At 46.5% G+C, this 20,186-nt stretch overlaps 1 protein-coding gene across 1 annotated transcript in view; it reads left to right on the forward strand.

Moving 5' to 3' along the window:
- Nucleotides 1-241: 241 nt before the first annotated feature.
- Nucleotides 242-20,186, forward strand: part of LOC139281249 (lipase maturation factor 1-like) — a 470,429-nt gene continuing 450,484 nt past the window's right edge. Inside the window, exon 1 of the mRNA XM_070901307.1 lies at nt 242-332. Coding sequence (XP_070757408.1) covers nt 321-332 — 12 coding nt within the window. The 5' untranslated portion in view covers nt 242-320. The remainder of the gene's footprint in view (nt 333-20,186) is intronic.

Genomic DNA, 20,186 nt, shown 5'->3' on the forward strand with positions numbered 1-20,186 from the left:
TTGTGATACATTAATCAGGAGTATATGGATTAGATGGTTTCCTACCAATGTCCTAGAATTGTGGGAGGCACGCGGGGTGAGGACCTCAATAGAATGGGTTATATGTGTGTGATCGAAATAAAACTCAACATCCGAACACAGTTAACTTTTTTTTAAATGCTCTTGTCTTCTCTCTCCCTACAGGCTGGGAGTCTCAGCTGCTGGAAACCGGGTTCCTTGGCATTTTCCTGTGTCCTGTGCTGACGCTCCGTGCCATTCCACATCACACACCACCATCCAAAATTGTCATCTGGTCTTTTCGTTGGCTCATTTTCCGCATAATGCTGGGAGCGGTAAGGTTTTTTAAAAATCATTCAAGCGTTGGATTTCACTGTAATCTTCTGTTCTGCAACATGGATTAATAGAGGGTGCAATTTAGAGATGCACAATTAAATCTGAGGCAGGGTGGGGGTGCGGGGGGAAGAAAGAGAGATTGTAAACTCGTTCTTCTGTGAAACGATCAGTGATTGAAATGCAGAGTGGAGAAAAATAAGATGCTGGATCTGGCAACCAAAATTAAATAATGTGAATAGAACTTGCTGATTTATGTCTATTACATTTTAAAGGTGAACCCTGGAACATCAGTTGTCCTTCTCGATTCATGACAAGAACGTTAGTTAACCTTTTTCATTGTTGTGCTTTGCCTCACGTCTGATAATAACACATCCTCGTGTTATCTGCTGCCTTTAAGGAGATTATAAGAACAAGCAGATCCTGTGCATGTTACGTACTCAATTAAAGTCACTAATAAGAAAGACTTGCATTTCTATAGCGCCTTTCATGACCTCAGGATGTCCTAAAGCACTTTACAGCCAACATACACCTTTGAAGTGTAGTCACTGTTGCAATGTTGGGGATCGGGCGGGAAAGTGGAGTTGAGGTCGAAAATCACCCATGGACTTACTGAATAGCGGAGCAGGTTCGAAGGGCCGCATGGCCTACTCCTGCTCCTAATTCTTATGTTCTTATGAAACATGCCAGCCAATTTGCGCACAGCAAGGTCCCACAAACAGCACTGTGATAATGACCGGATAATCTTTTTTTAGTGATGTTGATTGAGGGATAAATATTGGCCAGGACACTGGGGAGAATTCCCCAGCTCTTCTTCGAAATAGTGCAAGAGGATCTTTTCCATCCATCTGAGAGAGGTTTAACATCTGGGGGTTGTGGATTCAAATTCTATTCCAGAGACTTGAGCACAAAAATCTAGGCTGACACACCAGTGCACTGCTGAGGGAGCGCTGCACTGTCGGAGGTGCCGTTTTTCGGATGAGACGTTAAACCGAGGCTCTGTCTGCTCTCTCGGGTAAACATAAAAGATCCCATGGCACTATTTTGAAGAAGAACAGGGGAGTTATCCCCGGTGACCTGGCCAATATTTATCCCTCAGTCAACATAACAAAAACAGATTATCTGGTCGTTATCACGTTGCTGTTTGTGGGAGCTTGCTGTGCGCAAATTGGCTGCTGCGTTTCCTGCATTACAACAGTGACTACACTCCAAAAGTACATAATTGGCTGTAAAGCGCTTTGAGATGTCCGATGGTCGTGAAAAGCGTGATATATATGTAAGTCTTTTTCTTTAGATTGGTGTTGGGAAGGAATTGATAGTTAGGATTCAGAGCCACTTTATTGAGTAAAATTTCTGGACAATAGTCAGTAAAGATAAATTTCAGCCTGCTGACATATCAGCTAGAAGTTGCTGTTCTCATTCCAACAAGAATTTGAAATCCAAAATGGATGTCAATTCAAAAAGTTTACAAAACAAGTTTATTTCCTAATATGGTAGGACAGCATTGGTTTGAAGAGGATAGGACAGAGCAAAGTTCTTTGAGAAAATGGGCAATCATGTAGGTTAGCCCTCCAGCCTGTACGGATGGCTGAAGTGGTCAACATGTGTTCTGAGTTATCTGGGCTTATGACCAGAATTGTATAAAGACCGTAGGTTATTGTTTGGAGAGGGAACAGTGAATTGTCTAATGAAAATAGAACTTCTTCATGTATTTCATAGGAATATTTCTGTATTATATTTTTAGATGCTTTTAGCTCAACAGAGTAAATGTGTTTACATGTTGTCTTTGGGTGTCAGAAGAATTTCCAATACACACAATTCTTTGCATTCAGCGGCATTTACAATAAGAGTTGTCTGTCTGAATTGTTTTCCTGTTTAAAGATGTACGAAATACGCTCTGCAGAAGATATTTAAACTCTTGTGACTTCATTTAATCTTTCTTGTTTTCTAAATATTTATACCATCAATATCTTCCAATGCATTCCTGCAACTGTGTAGTTACCTTACTTGTAAATGCATTTCTATCTCAATTTTAGCCTGAACCTGATGGTCTGACTTTGTGGAGTGGGCGGACTTGGTCTGCTTACGGAAACAGCCTTTTGGCTGTAGATCAGTTCTCCCTTCTCCCAAGGTAAAATTTGGGGGAGCAGATGGGTGTAACCTAAAGGTTTATACAGGAGATATATTATTGAAGAAGAAAGCAAGATTATTTAACCATATTAGTTTTTGTTCTTGCAACAGAGGTTTTCAGACATCCCATCCATCATGAGCCTTTGGGAATGGAAGGTAAAATAGCTATGGTCAGTTGAAACTGAACTGGAAAAAACCATACAAGCCTAATTTAACTTGAGCAGTGCAGGAAGCAGGGTCACAAGCAATGGGTACACATCTCCACAGAACAATTGAGAGAAATTAATGGAGATGAACGCTAGTTTCTTCTAATGGCCTGAAATAACCTGTGCTTTTAATATTTGAAGGCAAAGTTCAAAGCATGAATACTACTGTGGCAAGTAATCTTTAGCCTCAATTGCCAGACTGCTGCTAATTTGCAACAAATGTTAAATTGCAGCTGATTCACTGTAAATGGTCAAGAGTAAGTCGTGTGGAGCTTTGACTTTGATCGTAGTTCGAGAGTACACTCTTTTGCTTCTTGACACTGGGGTTGACCTCAATTGCAAAGTGGGAGTTTTGCATTATGTTGCTAGGAGCACCTGATGTAAATCTCCTTCCATTTACTGCAGGAAGAAAAACCCCGTACATGCATCAGGCTCTTAATTTAATACAGACCCGGCGCATAAATCTGGACAGCTGCAGTGTAAACCTTGGGAGACTGCACTCAGTTTGGGCTATCATGATCTGTACTGTGTGTGATGTCTAGTGTTGTAGTACCAGTAGAGTTATTTTTTTTTTTAACTATTTATGGAGTCAAGTTTTGGTGGCTCATGCTGCAAACCACTGAAATGGAGTGTGTTCAAATCCAGTCTCTTTTGGTCAGAAGTACAGAGTCACTATGTCCTCTGTGACTCCGGGATTCGATCTTCAGCTTCACCGTGCATGTGGCCAAAAAACAATCAAGCTATCCTCATTGTGCTTAAATCCATCCTTTTTCATCGATTTAAGTCAGTGTTTCAATCAGTATCACCGGTGATTAAAATGGGAACAGGTACACAGGGATGAGAAATCCAGTTTGTTACCTAAAGTTTTATTTAAATAGAGTTTTAACATTTTTGATGCATTTATGTTGACTCTTAATTCCAATTTTGGCACAGTTAAAATAAAATTTTGGATCTGAAGTTCTTTCAAGTCCTTGGGCTCAATTTTGCCCAAGCCCATTTTCTGTCGTATTGCCAGAGTTACACCCGTTTTTCTAGGCCAGAAATGCGCTAGAAATATTTTGCCAAAGTTTCCTCAATTATAATTCAAATTTGGCACCGCACAGCGCGGGGAGGGGGTTGACGTTATTTCAATGGATGCGCATGCGCAGTACAACTCTTGAGTTTGCAATCGGCCATTTTTAAAGAGCCAGTTGTGTGTGTGAGAAGGAGTGCTGTATGAGAGCATTGGAAAAATCACAGCTGCAGCAATACAAGATGCAACACGGTGCAAGGACCAAGAATTTCTTACAGGATGAAGTGGAGGTACTAGTTACTGTGATTGAGAACAGATGGCAGGAGCTGGACACCAGCAGAGGTCACATAAAAGTTCCACCCAAAGAAATGAAGAAACGCTGGAACGAAGTTGCAGAAGATTACTGTGCAATGGTGACCACCACGAGATCTAGAGGCCAGTGTAAAAAGAAGTGGCAGGACCTTGGTCAAGTAGTTCGTGTAAGTAATTTTTTCATTTATTCAATGGAATTGCAATTGTAAATGTGACCAGCTGTATATGTCCCATGCAGCAGAAAGACAACCTCTCTAAAAAGTTGCATTTTCATCTTTGCAGAGGAAGGTGGTACACAACAAAAGGGAAAGAACTCGAACAGGATGAGACAAATCTGCACCCACTGACATACTCAGAAGAGATTGTCGCTGCTTTGATGGGTCCTGCCTGGAGCAAAGCAACCGCCCACCACTGCACAAGCTGGGCCCACACTCGAGGGAGGAGGTAAGTCCTGCAAATTCCACAGTCTGGCTTTGCTAAATGTTAAGTACTGCGCGGGCTAGCCGTGCTTCGGTTCATGGGGATGTCTCCGTCAGCTACGCTTCGGTTGATGCAATGTGCTATCATTCATCGTGGTCCTTCAAATCAGCCTGCTGCCTGCGCTGTGTGAGCCTACTCATGCCACCCACCCTGCCCCTTCCTCTGCTGCTAACCATTTGTCTGTTCTATTAGATTTTACAGAACTTGAGGCCAACCCTGACGATGATTTAGATGCGGACGAGCCTGAAGAGGAGAACATCTTCAAATTCCACCCTCCAGACCAAGAGTGGGAGTGGATGGAAATGGATGAAGCCCCCACTGTTTTACTGACTTTGGTGGTGGTGCAGGTGCTGCCCATTGAGGTGCCAGCCCCTTCCAGGACTAATGGCTTGAGTTTTGCTGGGCCATTCCATGATTTCCTAACATCCGAGGCTGCGGGTCCCAGTGGTGTGGTGCAGCGAGGCACACCCAGGGCCCCACCTTCTGAGGCTGCAGGTCCCAGTGGTGGGTGCGAGCCAAACCCGTGGGGAGGAGGGGAAGGAGAGCTCTCCTCAGGTGCAGGATCTAACAGATGTGGTTCAGATGCTGGCAACGCGATCACTCCTGGACACCATTCGTGGGATGAGTGATGAGGTAGCGGGACTGTCCGGAGAAGTAACAGCAATCTCATGAGAAATGGGAACGATGTCAGTGACCATGAGGGAGGGAAGGTCACAGGTAGGTGATGTGCTGTCAGTGAACATTAGGGAGGGAATGTCAGAGATGGTGCAAACACTATCACTGAACATGAGGGAGGAATGTCACAGGTAGGTGAGACAGTTTTGCTCTACGTGAGGGAGGGAATGTTGCAGGTAGTTGAGACACTGTCAGGGCACATGAGGGACGGCATGTTGGAGTTAGCTGCTGCAATAAGGGAACACGCCCAGACCCCGCGCCCATTGACAGAATCAACTGCCACTCCCACTCCAATCCCCACACCAGCCTATGAAGAGCCCCAAGCCGGGCCCTCCACATTGCTGCCTGCCACCCCCCCCGCCCCCTCAACAGGTGCGTACTACCCGAGATCTTGGAAAGAATAAACTCGGTACCAACCTCAAAAACACTGCGCCACCGCCTGCGGACAGGGGTGGAGTCACCAAGGAGTCACCAAGCGCGGCGGGTGGTCTTAGAATCAGGTGGAAGAGAGATCGGTGCAGCCTTTCTTTGCTGCTGTTATTATTTGGGGAGCGGGCAGGGAAGTGGACCTGAGTCCATGATCGGATCAGTCATGATCGTATTAAATGGCGGAGCAGACTCAAGGGGTTGTATGGCCTATTCCTGCTCCTATTTCTTATGTTCTTATGTTATTGTTTAAAAGTTTGTAAATGATAAAGTTTGTAAGTGATCGTAACTGAAAACTTTAAAGTTTGATACAAGAATAATTTTATTAAAGTTAAGTTATATACAAACTTAAACTTTTGAATAAATTATATTTTACATTAAATCTGAATCATTTTCGTTATTTGTTCCATTATTAACACAGCAGGCAAGACAGATTTTTGTTCTCTCTCTCCAAGGTCTGTATGGTTGGACTTCTTCCCTTCTCTTCTCCCGCCCCCCCCCCCCCCCCCCACCCCCAAAAAAAACTCATTGCAGTTTTGTGCCTAGTGCAGAAGCCTTCCGATATCGCCACCTCCCTCCCCGGGCTCACTGCAGAAGCATTCCGATCGGCACCTCTCTCTCTCTCTCTCCCTCTCTCTTCCACCCCCCTCCCTCCCCCGTGCTTGTTTTCCAGCCGAGCTCCTGTATCCGGACGTTTGGTGGTGACATGTGAGTAAAAAAAAAAAAGAAAGCTTCAGAAATCCACAAAACTTCCATGTATGTACTCTGTTGAAAGGTTAAAAAAAAGTTGAACTTTATTATGGATATTTCAAGTGTTAGAGACTCCCTCCAAAAACATCGATGAAAAACAATGCCGACTTTTCAATGTGCGCTGCTCTCTATTAACTCATCTGAAGGTTTTTCGGGAATGGCCAGATATGCCGACCTAGATTAAAAAAATTTGGGCAAACTGCGAGAAATGCTGAAAACAGGCACAGACACGAGGCCCAGAAAAATCGTAACTAAGTCAGTTACACCGGCGCAGATCGCAGAGGGAAATTTGAAAAAAATAAATACACCAATAAAAATGGCGTAAATGACCTGGGAAAATTGAGGCCATAGTCTGTGACTTCCACAATCAAAAAAACTCTGCGCTGCTTTTGGAAATAATAAGGGTTTAGCAGTAAATGCATAGTTAAAACCTGATCTGATTTGTCGTGTTTGAGATCCGAGCTATGAGGAAAGACTGGAGAAACTTGAAAAGAGGGCCTGGAATCATTTAAGAATCAATTGGATGCTGCTTTGGGGGTCTGTGGGGCTCTACGAGAGGGATGACTTGGGCCAAATGGCTTCCGTCATCCATAATTATTTTGTGATTGACACTTTTTTTGTTTATCTCACTCGTGGTCGACAACTTACAGCAAGGAGACCACTGTTTGCCTTAAGTACAGTCTTTTTATTGGTATAACGTTGCTAAGCACAGCAAACACATTTGTCAACTGTGTTGACCAAGGAAATGAGCAGTTTGGCCACCAGCAAAAACAAATTGTTTCAGCCTAAATTGCAGCGAAAGATTTGCATACGTCTTTAAATGTACGTGTTGACAATAAATGATGAACAGACTTGGCTATTGTCTACTCTGACTCTCTGTTACCGTAGCTGCAAGATTAGAGACCAACGGGACACTTGCAAGGAGTTGGCTGCTGAACAAGTTAATATGGCAGCCTTTCAACTTGGCTCTCAGTAACCTGCTGGACCAAATCCACGTGGTTGTTCAAATATACCGCAGCGGGTTAAAAGCCATGGGTAAAGTTCAAGGAGTGTCGCAGCGCAAGGCATTGAGATACAGTGAAAAAACTGCCGCCCGCTGGAAAGAACTTGTCCTTTGCAAAGCTGCTTTGCATATGGTCCTAGTTGCTACATTCAACCCTTTTCAACCCCACACAGGCCAAAGTAATCCTTACATGCAGGGAGAAAAAGTGGTTATTTTCTGACGCCGGCAGCCAAGACTACCAGTAACGTACAAATATCGCAAATCAGTTTAAGATGTCTAAGTGAAGTGCCATCCATCTGTTTAATGAGGCTTGGGACATTCGCATCAGTGGGGATGACCAATATAGTAAAATGTGAAATGTTGCAGATGGCTGCCATTTCAAAGCTTGATTTCTGGAACAATCGCAGGCTGCAATAGTTCAGATTTGAGTAAGTAAGTGGAAATCATATAATTCAGCTAAATGTATACAATTACAAAACCGTAACGATCAGTACTCGTAGTTTGGCCTAATCATTGAATCATATGGGCTAGCAATTCGGTTTTCAGCAAAACTCTATTTTTTCGCCAAAATTACCGTTGTTGTTTCGCTATCAGGCCGGAAATTCAACCTTTAATTTGTACAGCGGTAAAAATCGCCATTGCACGAGGATTAGCGCTGCGATACCGCTGCGAGTTGGGCCTTGGGAGGGCAGAAAAACACTCCCCCCAAAAATTGGAAGAAACAAAAACAAAAAATTCACAAAACATTTACAAGACACTTATCTACCGAATCGCTGAAAAAGAATAAAAAAATAAAAAAACTTTAACTTACCTTTTTTGCAGGTCTTCATACTTACCGCTGCTGGCAGGGCTGCTACGATGGGTTTTTCCCTGTCGGTATTCTGAGCGCAGAATTCTGGTGCGGAGAGAGCCAAACATTTGACGGAAACGCTATTTCTGGTCTTGCATGGCGGCGCTCCTCTGCCCAGTGGGACTTGGAAAGCGCCGCCGCAGAACGCCACCGAATTTCCTGCCGACCGGGTTTTGCCAAAAAGGGTGAAATAGCACCGAAAACCCAGTTGCAAAATCATTGCATTTCTAACCCATAGAATCTTTCAGCACAAAAAGAGGCCATTTGGCCCATCGTGCCAACGCTGGGTTTTTGAAAAAGCTATCCAATTAGCCCAACTCCCCTGATCTTTCTCCCATCGCCTTGCAGTTTTCTACCTTCAAGTATTTATCCAATTCCCTTTTGAAAGTTACTATCGAGTCTGCTTCCACCACCCTTTCAGGGAGTGAATTCCAGATCATTATAACTCACTGCGTTAAAAAATTCTCCTCATCTCACCTATGGCTCCTTTGCCAATGGTATGTACTTTAGTAACCCATCTTTTATGTTGAACCCAAGCTCTCAAATTCACTGATTCAACAGATGTGGAACTGTCGGTCTGTCACCTCTTGCAAGTTGCTTTGTATCTACAGACTCTATATCCGCCGATAAAAGTGTGAAGTAGTGGAAGGATTCACCGGCTGATAGCGTGACGGGAACGCTGCTTCCATGGCCATAACCATCTTTATACCAGCCAAGGGTGGTTAGTCCTGTAATATGTGCTCGCTGACCTTGCTCTGTCATCACCATCAACATTGCCCCAAAACAGCGACGGCAACAGAAACAATGCCGCAGGAAAATCAACGCCGGAGCACTCAAAGATCCTGCTAAGAAAGCCCTATTCAACCAACGCCTCGCTACCAACCTGACGACTCCCAATGGCCCAGAGACGTAGAGTGTCCACAGTGCCTGGTCGGCCCTCAAGGCTTCCATAATTAGTATCTGCGAAGAGACGCTTGGTCACTCGACCAGGAAACACCAAGGCTGACGAGAATGAGCAAGAGATCTAGGAGCTAATATGCCACAAGCGCAAGGCATTCTTGGACTGGAAGCAGCAACACAACTCAAGGACAAGAAAGCAGCTCTACAGACGTTTGAAGGCCGAGGTCGAACAGAAAACCCGCGACCTAAAGAACAGATGGTGGGTGGAGAAAGCTCAAGAAATCCAGCAGCTAACCAATAACCACAACGTGCGAGGATTCTTCAGCGCAGTCAAGATGACCTACGGCCCAAGGCCCTACCCTACTGCTGGCCAAGAATGGAGAGGTGCTCATCAAGGACAGAGAGGCAGTCAGTGCCCGCTGGAAGGAGCACTTCGAGGATCTCCTTATCCGAGACTCTGTCTTCAACGTGTGTGTCCTCGTACCATCCCACAGCATGCCACCCGCCACCATCTCAACACAACCCCAGCCCGGCACGAGGTTGAAAAGGCCACCCAACAACTGAAGAGCAACAAGGCATCAGGAGCAGATGGAATCCCTGCTGAAACACTAAAACATGTCGGAGAAGCACTACTGGTGCAGATTCATGACCTCGTCTCTCTTATCTGGAAGAAGGAGTTCATGCCAGGAGATCTCAGAGACGCTGTAATCGTGACCATCTTCAAGAAAGGTGACAAGTCCGACTGCGGTAACTGCAGAGGAATCTCCCTGTTGTCGACCACCGGGAAAGTCATCGCAAGAATCCTCCTCAATCGCCTTCTCCCTGTGGCTGAAGAGCTCCTCTCAGAGTCGCATGTGGATTCTGCCCTCTAAGGGGCACAACGGACATGATCTTCACTGCGCAGCAGATACAAGAAAAATGCAGAAAACGCTTGTACATGGCCGCCTTCGACCTCACAAAAGCCTTTGACACTGTCAACTGTGAGGGATTATTGCATGTCCTCCTCAGATTCGGCTGCCCTCAAATGTTTGTCACCATCCTCAACCTGCTCCACGATGACACGCAAGCCGGGATCCTGACCAACGGATCCATCACAGACCCATTCCATGTTCGGACCGGGGTCAAGCAAGACTGTGTCATCACACTGATGCTCTTCTCGATCTTCCTTGCTGCAATGCTCCATCTCATCCTTAGCAAGCTCCCTGTTGGAGTGGAGCTAAATTATAGGACAAACAGGAATCTGTTCAACCTCCGCCGCCTCCAGGCCGGATCCAAGGTCGTCCCATCCTCCGTCATCGAATTACAGTACACAGACGACGCTTACATCTGCGCACTCTAGGAGCCGAAATCTAAGCTATCGTCAACACCTTCTCCGAGGCGTATGAGAGCATGGGCCTCAGACTAAACATCCATAAGACAAAAGTCCTCTACCAACCTACCCCCACCACACAGCACTGCCTCCCGATGATCAAAATCCATGACAAGGCCTTGGACAACGTAGATTATTTTTCATACCTCGGGAGACTACTGTCAACAAGGGCAGGCATTGATGACGAGGTCCAACACCGCCTTCAGTATGCCAGTGCAGCCTGCGATCACCTGAGGAAGAGCGTGTTTGAAGACCAGGACCTCAAACCCGGCACCAAGCTCGTGGTCTACAGAGCAGAGGTGATACCTGCCCTCCTATATGGCTCAGAGACATGGACTATGTGCAGCAGGCACCTCAAAACACTGGAGACATACCACCAACGCTGCCTCTGGAAGATCCTGCAAATCCATTGGCAGGATAGGCACACCAACGTCAGTGTTCTCACTCAGGCCAACATCCCCAGCATCGAAGTATTGACCACGCTCGATCAGCTCTGCTGGACCGGCCACATCGTCCGCATGCCTGACACGAGACTCCCAAAACAAGCGCTCTGCTCGGAGCTCCAACACGGCAAGCGTGCCCCAGGTGGGCAAAGGAAATGCTTCAAGGGCACCCTCAAAGCTTCCTTGAAAAAGTGCAACATCCCCACCGACACCTGGGAATCCCTGGCCCAAGATCGCCCAAAGTGGAGGAAAAGCATCCGGGAAGGTGCCGAACACCTCGAGTCTCTTCGCCAAGAGCAAGCTGAAGCCAAGTGTTGACAGCGGAAGGAGCGCGCGGCAACCCAAGCTCCCCACCCACCTGTCCCTCCAACCACCGTCTGCCCCACCCGTGACAGAGACTGAAGGTCTCACATTGGACTCTTCAGTCGCTGACCTACGCTGGCTCCTAGTCTGGCAATGTCTCAATTTAAAAATTCTCATCCTTGTTTTCAAAGCCCTCCATGACCTCACCCCTCCCTATGTAACCTCCTCCATTCTTACTACTATTTGTCAGCTGTGGCTTAGTGGATAGCGCTGTTGGAGGTGCCGTCTTTCAGATGAGATGTTAAACTGAGGCCCCGTCTGCTCTCAGGTGGATGTAAAAGATCCCATGGCACTATTTTGAAGAAGAGCAGTGGAATTACCCCCAGTGTCCTGGCCAATATTTATCCCTCAATCAACATAACAAAAACAGATTATTTGGTTATTATCATATTGCTGTTTGTGGGAGCTTGCTGTGCGCAAAATTGGCTGCTGCGTTTCCTGCATTGCAACAGTGACTACACTTTTTGAAAAAAATACTTCATTAGGTGTAAAGCGCTTTGAGACATCCGGTGATCGTGAAAGGCGCTATATAAATGCAAGAGATATTTTCTTCTACCCTCCGGGTTCTCTGTGTTCCTGCAATTCTGGCCTCTTGCACATCCACCGTTGGCAGGCCATTCTTTCAGCTGCCTGGGCCCTAAGTTCTTCCCTTACCCTCTCCGTCTCTCTCGTCCTTTAAGCTGCTCCGTAAAACCTACCTCTTTGACCAAGTTTCTGGTCAGCGTTGTGTGGCTCGGTGTCAAATTTTGTTTGATAATTCTCCTGTGAAGCGCCTTGGGACATTTTACCGCGTTAAAGGCCCCATATAAATGCAAGTTGTTGTATACGATGAGGAGGGGGCCACCCACATCCACAGTATGCAAGTATCCCACTGGATACTCAACTCAGAACTCAGAGCCGGAGCTCCAGTTTCTGCTCAAGGGGACTGTGGAGCAGGGAACGAATCCTGCACCTTCTGACTTAGCGGCTGGAACGCTAAAAAAGAAAGACTTGCATTTATATAGCGCCTTTCACCACCACCGGACGTCTCAAAGCGTTTTACAGCCAATGAAGTACTTTTAGAGTATAGTCACTGTTGCAATGTGGGAAACGTGGCAGCCAATTTGCGCACAGCAAGCTCCCACAAACAACAATATGTTAATGACCAGATAATCTGGTTTTTTTTTGTTTTGTTGATTGAGGGATAAATATTGGCCAGGACACGGGAGATAACTCCCCTGCTCTTCTTCGAAAAAAATAGTGCCATGGGATCTTTTATGTCCACTTGAGAGAGCAGACAGGGCCTCGGTTTAACATCTCATCCGTAAGACAGCACTGCACTGGACTGTCAACTTCGATTTCTTTGTGCTGAAGTCCCTGGAGTGGGACTTGAACCCACAATCTTCTCATTCAGAGGTGAGAGTGCTACCCACTGAGCCACAGCTGACACTACCAATGAGACAAAGGCTTGATCCCACCTCGTGTAAGTTGTCTATACGTACTAAAATGGTCTGGTCCATTTGGCACTGTAGGAAAATGGCGCAAGGGAGCGCTATGCAGTTGCAAGTATATAATAGATATATTTGGCTGCAAACAATCCTACTTCTTGGAATTTACTAGTGGTTTACTTTAGGGTTGATTTAAAGTATTGTTGATTAGATACTTGGCTGAGAAAGTGCTGTGAAGACTGGAATAACAGGAGACTATCAATGTGTTCCGTGACACAGAAAATGTGAGAGTATTGTACTGTTTCTGCTTCCTCGAAAAGACAATAATTTGAAAACCGTAAGTTGACAATAAAGTAAAATAAAATTACTTTTCAAATTAAGTTCCTTTTTTAAAAAAAAAATGAATTTGACCATAATTACATTGGTATAGTTTTAGATTTTATGCTTCAGAATTCCATCCCTTATTGTTGCACAGTCCCCTTGGGGGCATCTTATATTTCCCATATTTGCAGCCAAGTTTTGGCCTCGTAGTGTGATATTCTACAGCGATATTTGGTTCTGGTTCATGTTACTCTCAATTAAATTACTTATTTTTTGTCCACACTATGTTTAAACAATAAACGTAGGGATAGATATTCTCCTTCTGCAATTACCAGCCCGCAACTTTTGCCAGTTCACTTTAAATGGATGGAAAATCATAGAGTGGTGAGCCCAGAAGCAGAACTTTAGCCTCACAATGTGCAAGAATAATCTTCGATGCAAATATATCTGCGACAGGTACCGTGGGATTTTGGGCTCAATTCCTACTTCAGGATTTGAGTGTCTATATTAAGTTGATAGCCTGACTTGCTATTCCCTCTGTGTACAAATAATTGCTTTTTGCATGAAGGCTCCTGGTGAGTAAGGGCACTGCCCAGTGTGGAATTGAGCCCTACAGACTAGGACGATCTCCTCTCCAATCATTAGTTTGTAGCAAGTTACCTGGTATTAACTTGGGGGTCGTAAAAGGACACCTCATCTGGCCTCAGCACTCTGAGCTCAGGAAGGAAAACAAAATGACCCGAAGATAGCATGCCCGGTCGTTAATGGGTCATCCCCGTGCAAAGCATAAACGATGTGGACCTTGGGTAGGGGCGAGATTGGGTTGAGCTGCCAATGCCCATCACAGTCAAGCAGCCCGCCAGCATGTTCTATCTACGCTCAGGCACGAAGAACACTAAGGTATAGTCATCATCATAAGCAGTCCCTCGAAACGAGGATGACTTGCTTCCACGCTAAAAAAGGATGAGTTCACAGGTGTTTCAATGAAGGACCTAATATTCCAGGTTCCGAATTACATCCTGAAGGGTGGAAGATGCCTGTGCGTGGATTTTTTTTAACGTGGGGTGGCCGTTGCACACCAGCCACCACACGGACTTGACAGAGCTTGGTCTTGGTCCAGTGGCAAGGGTTAACCAAGACGACTGGAGACCTGCTCTGCTGCATGGACCTAGTGCGCACACATATCGCACAGTGTGGGCTGGCCCGTGCTGGCCCTGGCAGAGTTCGGGGCCAGGGACCAAGGTATAGGAAGGGCTGCCAGCTCCCATGAATCCATATTACGATACGAGTTAGCGGCCTTCAGGAGAAAAGGGGGAACCTTTTGGAAAAATGGCGGAGTCCTGAGGTTTGGGCAAAAACATAGAGGGCAAAGAACAACTTGTGCCAAATAGTAATGCAGCATAGAATTTACAAAAGTATTGGAGTGACGCTGTGTCGATTTGACTGAAGCTTGCTTTACCATATGGTCTGCCGTGGCTCACCGCCACCTTCTCAAGGGCAATTAGCGATGGGCAATAAATGTTGAGCTTGCCAGTGACGCCCACATCCCGTGAATGAATGAATAAATAAAAAAATAAAGATCCCGGTTTGGATGTGCTTTCCTAAGGTCGTAGTTTGTTCGTCACACAAACACTTCACATAAATACTAGACTCTTTGACATCGACATCGCCGCCCTAAGTGAGACCCGGCGGGCAGGGAAGGCCAGCTTAAAGAACATGGTGGAGGTTATACCTTTTTCTGGAAAAGAAAACCAGAGGAAGAACGCTGCCTTCATGGAGTTGGCTTCACCGTCAAAAATGAACTGGTCGGCCGCCTCAGAGACTCCCTCTGCGGGGTTAACGAACGCCTGATGACCCTTCGCCTTACCCTATCCTGGAAGCAATGCACCATAGTCATCAGTGCATACACCCCAACACTCAATGCAACGGACGAGGCTAAAAAGGGTTTCTATTCCAACCTCGAGACATCCCTGTCCTGCGTCCCCAAGGACGACAAATTGCTCCTCCTAGGAGACTTTAATGCTAGGGTCGGCAAAGACACAAGCCTCTGGGGAGGTGTAATTGGCAGAGAGTGGGGAGGGAAATCCAACTCCAATGGCACCCTACTCCTGACAAAATGTCTAGAACACGAATTCCTCAAAACCAACACCCTGTTCCGCCAGAGAGACAAATACAAGACATCGTGGCAACACCCTCGCTCCAAACACTGGCACCTGCTGGACTATGTCATCGACCGAGCCAAGGATCGCAAGGATGTGCGCATCACCCGCGCCATGACGGGAGCTGATGACTGTTGGACTGACCATCGCCAAATCTGATCCATCATCAATGTTAACATAGCCCCAAAGCAGAGGGGACAGCAGAAGCAGTGCCGCAAAAAAATTTATGCCGGGGCACTTAAAGGCCCAACTAAGAGAGCCCTCACAGCCAATCTGGCATGCCTTGATGGCCCTGAGATGCTCAATGCCCACAACACTTGGTCTGCCCTCCAGGCCTCCATAACCAGTGCCTGTGAAAAGACACTTGGGGGCCCCAAGTTTTGTCCCGCGGCGAAAACGGCGCACCTCCGAGCTGGGCGCCTGTTTTTCGTGCCGAAAAAAAAGTCCGATGTTCTCGAGCTCCTTGGAGCTCGATGTCTGCTTGGCACGGCGTGCTCTTCGCAGCAGGAGGCGGAGCCTAACACACGCGACGATTTTCTAAGTAACAGGGGGCGGGTACAATTTAAATTAGCCTTCGTGGTGCCGGCAACCCTGTGTGTGCGCGTTGGAGCGTGCGCGCAGTCTCACACAAACATTGGCACTCGGCCATTTTTAAAAAGACTGCAGAAAAAGTGAAGATTTGTTTCTTGGACCCCCTGCAAAGGCTTGTAATTTAATTTTTTTTGATATTTCTGTGTGTGAGGGAGTGCTTTTAGCAGCACTGCTGAATAAATCACCTGCTGAAATCAGTGAGTTCAGCTTTTCACTGCTAAACTTGCAGAACCGGTGCTGCATTGGTGCATGCAAATTAAGGACTGTGTGTTTGGAGAAATAAGAGTGCCAATTCAACTTTGCAATGGTCAACGTCCACCAAGAACAAAGAATTTCTTGCATGAGGAAGTGGAGATATTAGTCAACGTAATTGAGCAGAGATGGCTTGAGCTAGATACCAGCAACAGAGATCGCATAAAAGTGCCACCAAAAGAAATGAAGAAACGCTGGAACCAAGTTGCAGAAGATTACTGCGCAGTGGTGCATACCAGGAGATCTGGAAGTCACTTAACTACTTGATCAAGTAGTTAGTGTAAGTAATATTTCCCATTTTTAATTTAATCGATGTGGGTAAGGTCTCCTGCCCATCAACCTACGGGCTACGACGTTCCTGGTGCGGTGAGCTCTAATCAATTCTCCCCTATGCAGTGAATTGATGGTAAACCATTGCATAATATGTGGTGTTGACAATGCAGCACCCATTCTGCAAATTTAAATATAAAACTGTCGATGTGGCTGCCTCTCCCTGTCCAAATGGCCTCAGTCCCCCTCACAGCTCGAAGGCTGCTGCTGTATCTTCGGCTGCCATCGAGCCACTGACGCCGCCCCTAAAGCGTGGCTGAATGGCCTCAAGCACCATAAAGAGCTGCATGTGTCAGGTGTTGATTCTTCGGCTGCCGGCCAGCCACTGAAGCCGCTGACATCCAATGGCCGAATGGCCTCACGTCGGTCCGCTGCTGATTCTTCGGCTGCCGGCCAGCCACTGACGCCGCTGATATCTCATGGCCGAATGGCCTCGGGTCTGTCCGGTGTTGCTTCTTCGCGGCCAGCCACGAAGAGAATGAAGGCCTGCCTCAAGCACTGCAGCTCAGCTCGAAGCTTGCTGCCACTGCCATCGAGACACTGACGCCACACCGCTGCCTGTCTCCAACATGAAAGGCCTGCCTGAAGCACAGCAGCTCGAAGGCTGAGCTATTTCACACAGGTAGGAACATGGTTTATTTAATCTTTTCTTTGCTTATAAATTTTTATTCAGGTTGGATTTATTTGTATATTATTTGTATAAGTATAACTAAGGATTGATTGTAGAATTTAATGACTTCCCTTCCCCACCCCCCACACCTCGTTCCCTACACCTAATTTGTAACCTACGCCTGATTTTCTAAAGTGTAAACAAGGTTTTTTCGAGCGTACAAAAATCTTCACTTACTCCTTTCTGTTAGTTTGGAGTAAGTTTTCACTGACGAAACTTTGAAAACAGGTGTAAGTGGCCGGACACGCCCCCTTTTGAAAAAAAAATTCTATTCCAAAGTGAAACTGTTCTAACTGACTAGAACTGGAGCAAACTAAATGTCGAGAATTCCGATTTCTAAGATACTTCGTTCTACACCAGTTGCTCCTAAAAAATCAGGAGCAAATCATGTGGAAACTTGGGGCCTCGGTTACTCAATCAGAAAACACCAGGACTGGTTTGATGAAAACGATCAGGAGATCCAAGAACTAATAGACCGTAAGTGCAGAGCATTTTTGAGCCTCAAACAACAACCAAACTCGGGTGCTACAAAGCATTGTTATAGACGGCTCAAGGCTGAGGTCCAACAAAAAAACCCGGGACCTAAAGAATAGGTGATGGATGGAGAAAGCACAGGAGATACAACAACTAGCCGACAGCCAAGACATACGAGGATTCTTCACTGCAGTCAAGGCCACCTACGATCCAAACTCTCAAGGTTCCACCCCACTTCTGGCAAAGAAGGAGAAAACACTCATCAAGAACACCGAGGCTGTCGGGGCCCACTGGAAGGAGCACTTTGAAGAAATCCTCAATCGAGACTCTGCCTTTGACTCGAGTGTTCTCAACTCCATCCCGCAGCATGCCACCCGCCACCACTTCAGTGAAACTCCAACACTGCAAGATGTAGGCAAAGCCATAAAATAGCTCAAGAACAACAAGGCTACGGGTGCGGATGGAATTCCTGCTGAGGCGCTAAAATATGGCGGAGAGGTGCTGTTGGCACGGATACATGACCTCATCTCTCTCATTTGGAGGGAGGAGAGCATGCCGGGGGGCCTCAGAGATGCAGTGATCGTGTCCATTTTTAAAAAGAACAAATCCGACTGTGGCAACTACAGGGGAATCTCCCTGCTATCAACCACTGGGAAGGTTGTCGCTAGAGTCCTCCTTAACCGTCTTCTCCCTGTGGCCGAGGAGCTCCTCCAAGAGTCACAGTGCGGATTTCGTCCCTTATGGGGAACAGCGGACATGATCTTACTTAGCAGCACGAAAACTGCAGGAAAAATGCACAGAGCAGCGCCAGTCCTTATATATGGTCTTTTACGACCTTATAAAGGCCTTTGACACTGTCGACCGTGAGGACTTATGGAGCATCCTCCTCCGTTTTAGGTGCCCCCAAAAATTTGTCAACGTCCTTCGCCTGCTCCACGACGACATGCAGGCTGTGATCCTTACCAGCGGATCCGTTACAGATCCATTCCACGTCCAAACCAGGGTCAAACAGGGCTGCGTCATCGCTCCAACCCTCTCTTCAATCTTCCTCACTGCCATGCTCCACCTCACTGTCAACAAGCTCTCCGCCGGGTGGATTCACACTCTAGCATCCACGATGCTGAGAATGACATGAATAGCACGTTTAGCGAGTTGATCTAACCGCGGGTTAAAGGTACACAGCCAGATAGGGGATGGGTGACCAACAGGAAGAGCAGTGCAAGGAAGGTAGTGCAGGGGTCCCCTGCGGTCATCCCCCTGCAAAACAGATACACCGCTTTGGGTACTGTTGAGGGGGATGACTCATCAGGGGAGAGCAGTAGCAGCCAAGTTCATGGCACCGTGGGTGGCTCTGCTGCACAGGAGGGCAGGAAAAAGAGTGGGAGAGCTCAAGTGATAGGGGATTCGATTGTAAGGGGAATAGATAGGCGTTTCTGCGGCTGCATACTAGGATGGTATGTTGCCTCCCTGGTGCAAGGGTCAATAATGTCTCGAGGCGGGTGCAGGACATTCTGAAAAGGGAGGATGAACAGCCAGTTGTCGTGGTGCATATAGGTACCAATGATATAGGTAAAAAAAACAGGATGAGGCCCTACAAGACGAATTTAGGGAGCTAGGAGCTAAATTTTAAAAGTAGGACCTCAAAAGTAGTAATCTCAGGATTGCTACCAGTGCCACGTGCTAGTCAGAGTAGGACTCGCAGGATAGCTCAAATGAATACGTGGCTTGAGGACTGGTGCAGAAGGGAGGGATTCAAATTGCTGGAACATTGGAACCGGTTCTGGGGGAGGTGGTACTAGTACAAACTGGACGGTCTGCACCTGGGCAGGACCGGAACCAATGTCCTTGGGGGAGTGTTTGCTAGTGCTGTTGGGGAGGAGTTAAACTAATGTGGCAGGGGGATGGGAACCTATGCAGGAAGACAGAGGGAAATAAAATGGAGTCAGAAGCAAAAGATAGAAAGGAGAATAGTAAAAGTGGAGGGCAGAGAAACCTAAGGCAAAAAACAAGAAGGGCCACATTACAGCAAAATTCTAAAGGGGCAAAGTGTGTTCGAAAGACAAGCCTGAAGGCTCTGTGCCTCAATGCGAGGAGTATTTGGAATAAGGTGGACGAATTAACTGCGCAGATAGCAGTTAACGGGTATGATGTAATTGGCATCATGGAGACATGGCTCCAGGGTGACCAAGGCTGGGAACTCAACATCCAGGGGTATTCAACATTTAAGAAGGATAGACAGAAAGGAAAAGGAGGTGGGGTGGCGTTGCTGGTTAAAGAGGAAATTAATGCAATAGTAAGGAGGGACATTAGCCTGGATGATGTGGAATCGGTATGGGTGGAGCTGCGGAATACCAAAGGGCAGAAAATGCTAGTGGGAGTTGTGTACAGACCACCAAACAGTAGTAGTGAGGTTGGGGACAGCATAAAACAAGAAATAAGGGATGTGTGCAATAAAGGTACAGCAGTTATCATGTCGACTTTAATCTGCATATTGATTGGGCTAACGAAACTGGTAGCAATGCGGTGGAGGAGGATTTCCTGGAGTGTATTAGGGATGGTTTTCTACACCACTATATCGAGGAACCAACTAGAGAGCTGACTATCCTAGACTGGGTGATGTGTAATGAGAAGGGACTAATTAGCAATCTTGTTGTGCGAGGTCCCTTGGGGAAGAATGACCATAATATGGTAGAATTCTTTATTAAGGTGGAGA

Source organism: Pristiophorus japonicus, chromosome 15, assembly GCF_044704955.1.
Source record: "Pristiophorus japonicus isolate sPriJap1 chromosome 15, sPriJap1.hap1, whole genome shotgun sequence".
Classification (NCBI taxonomy): domain Eukaryota; kingdom Metazoa; phylum Chordata; class Chondrichthyes; family Pristiophoridae; genus Pristiophorus; species Pristiophorus japonicus.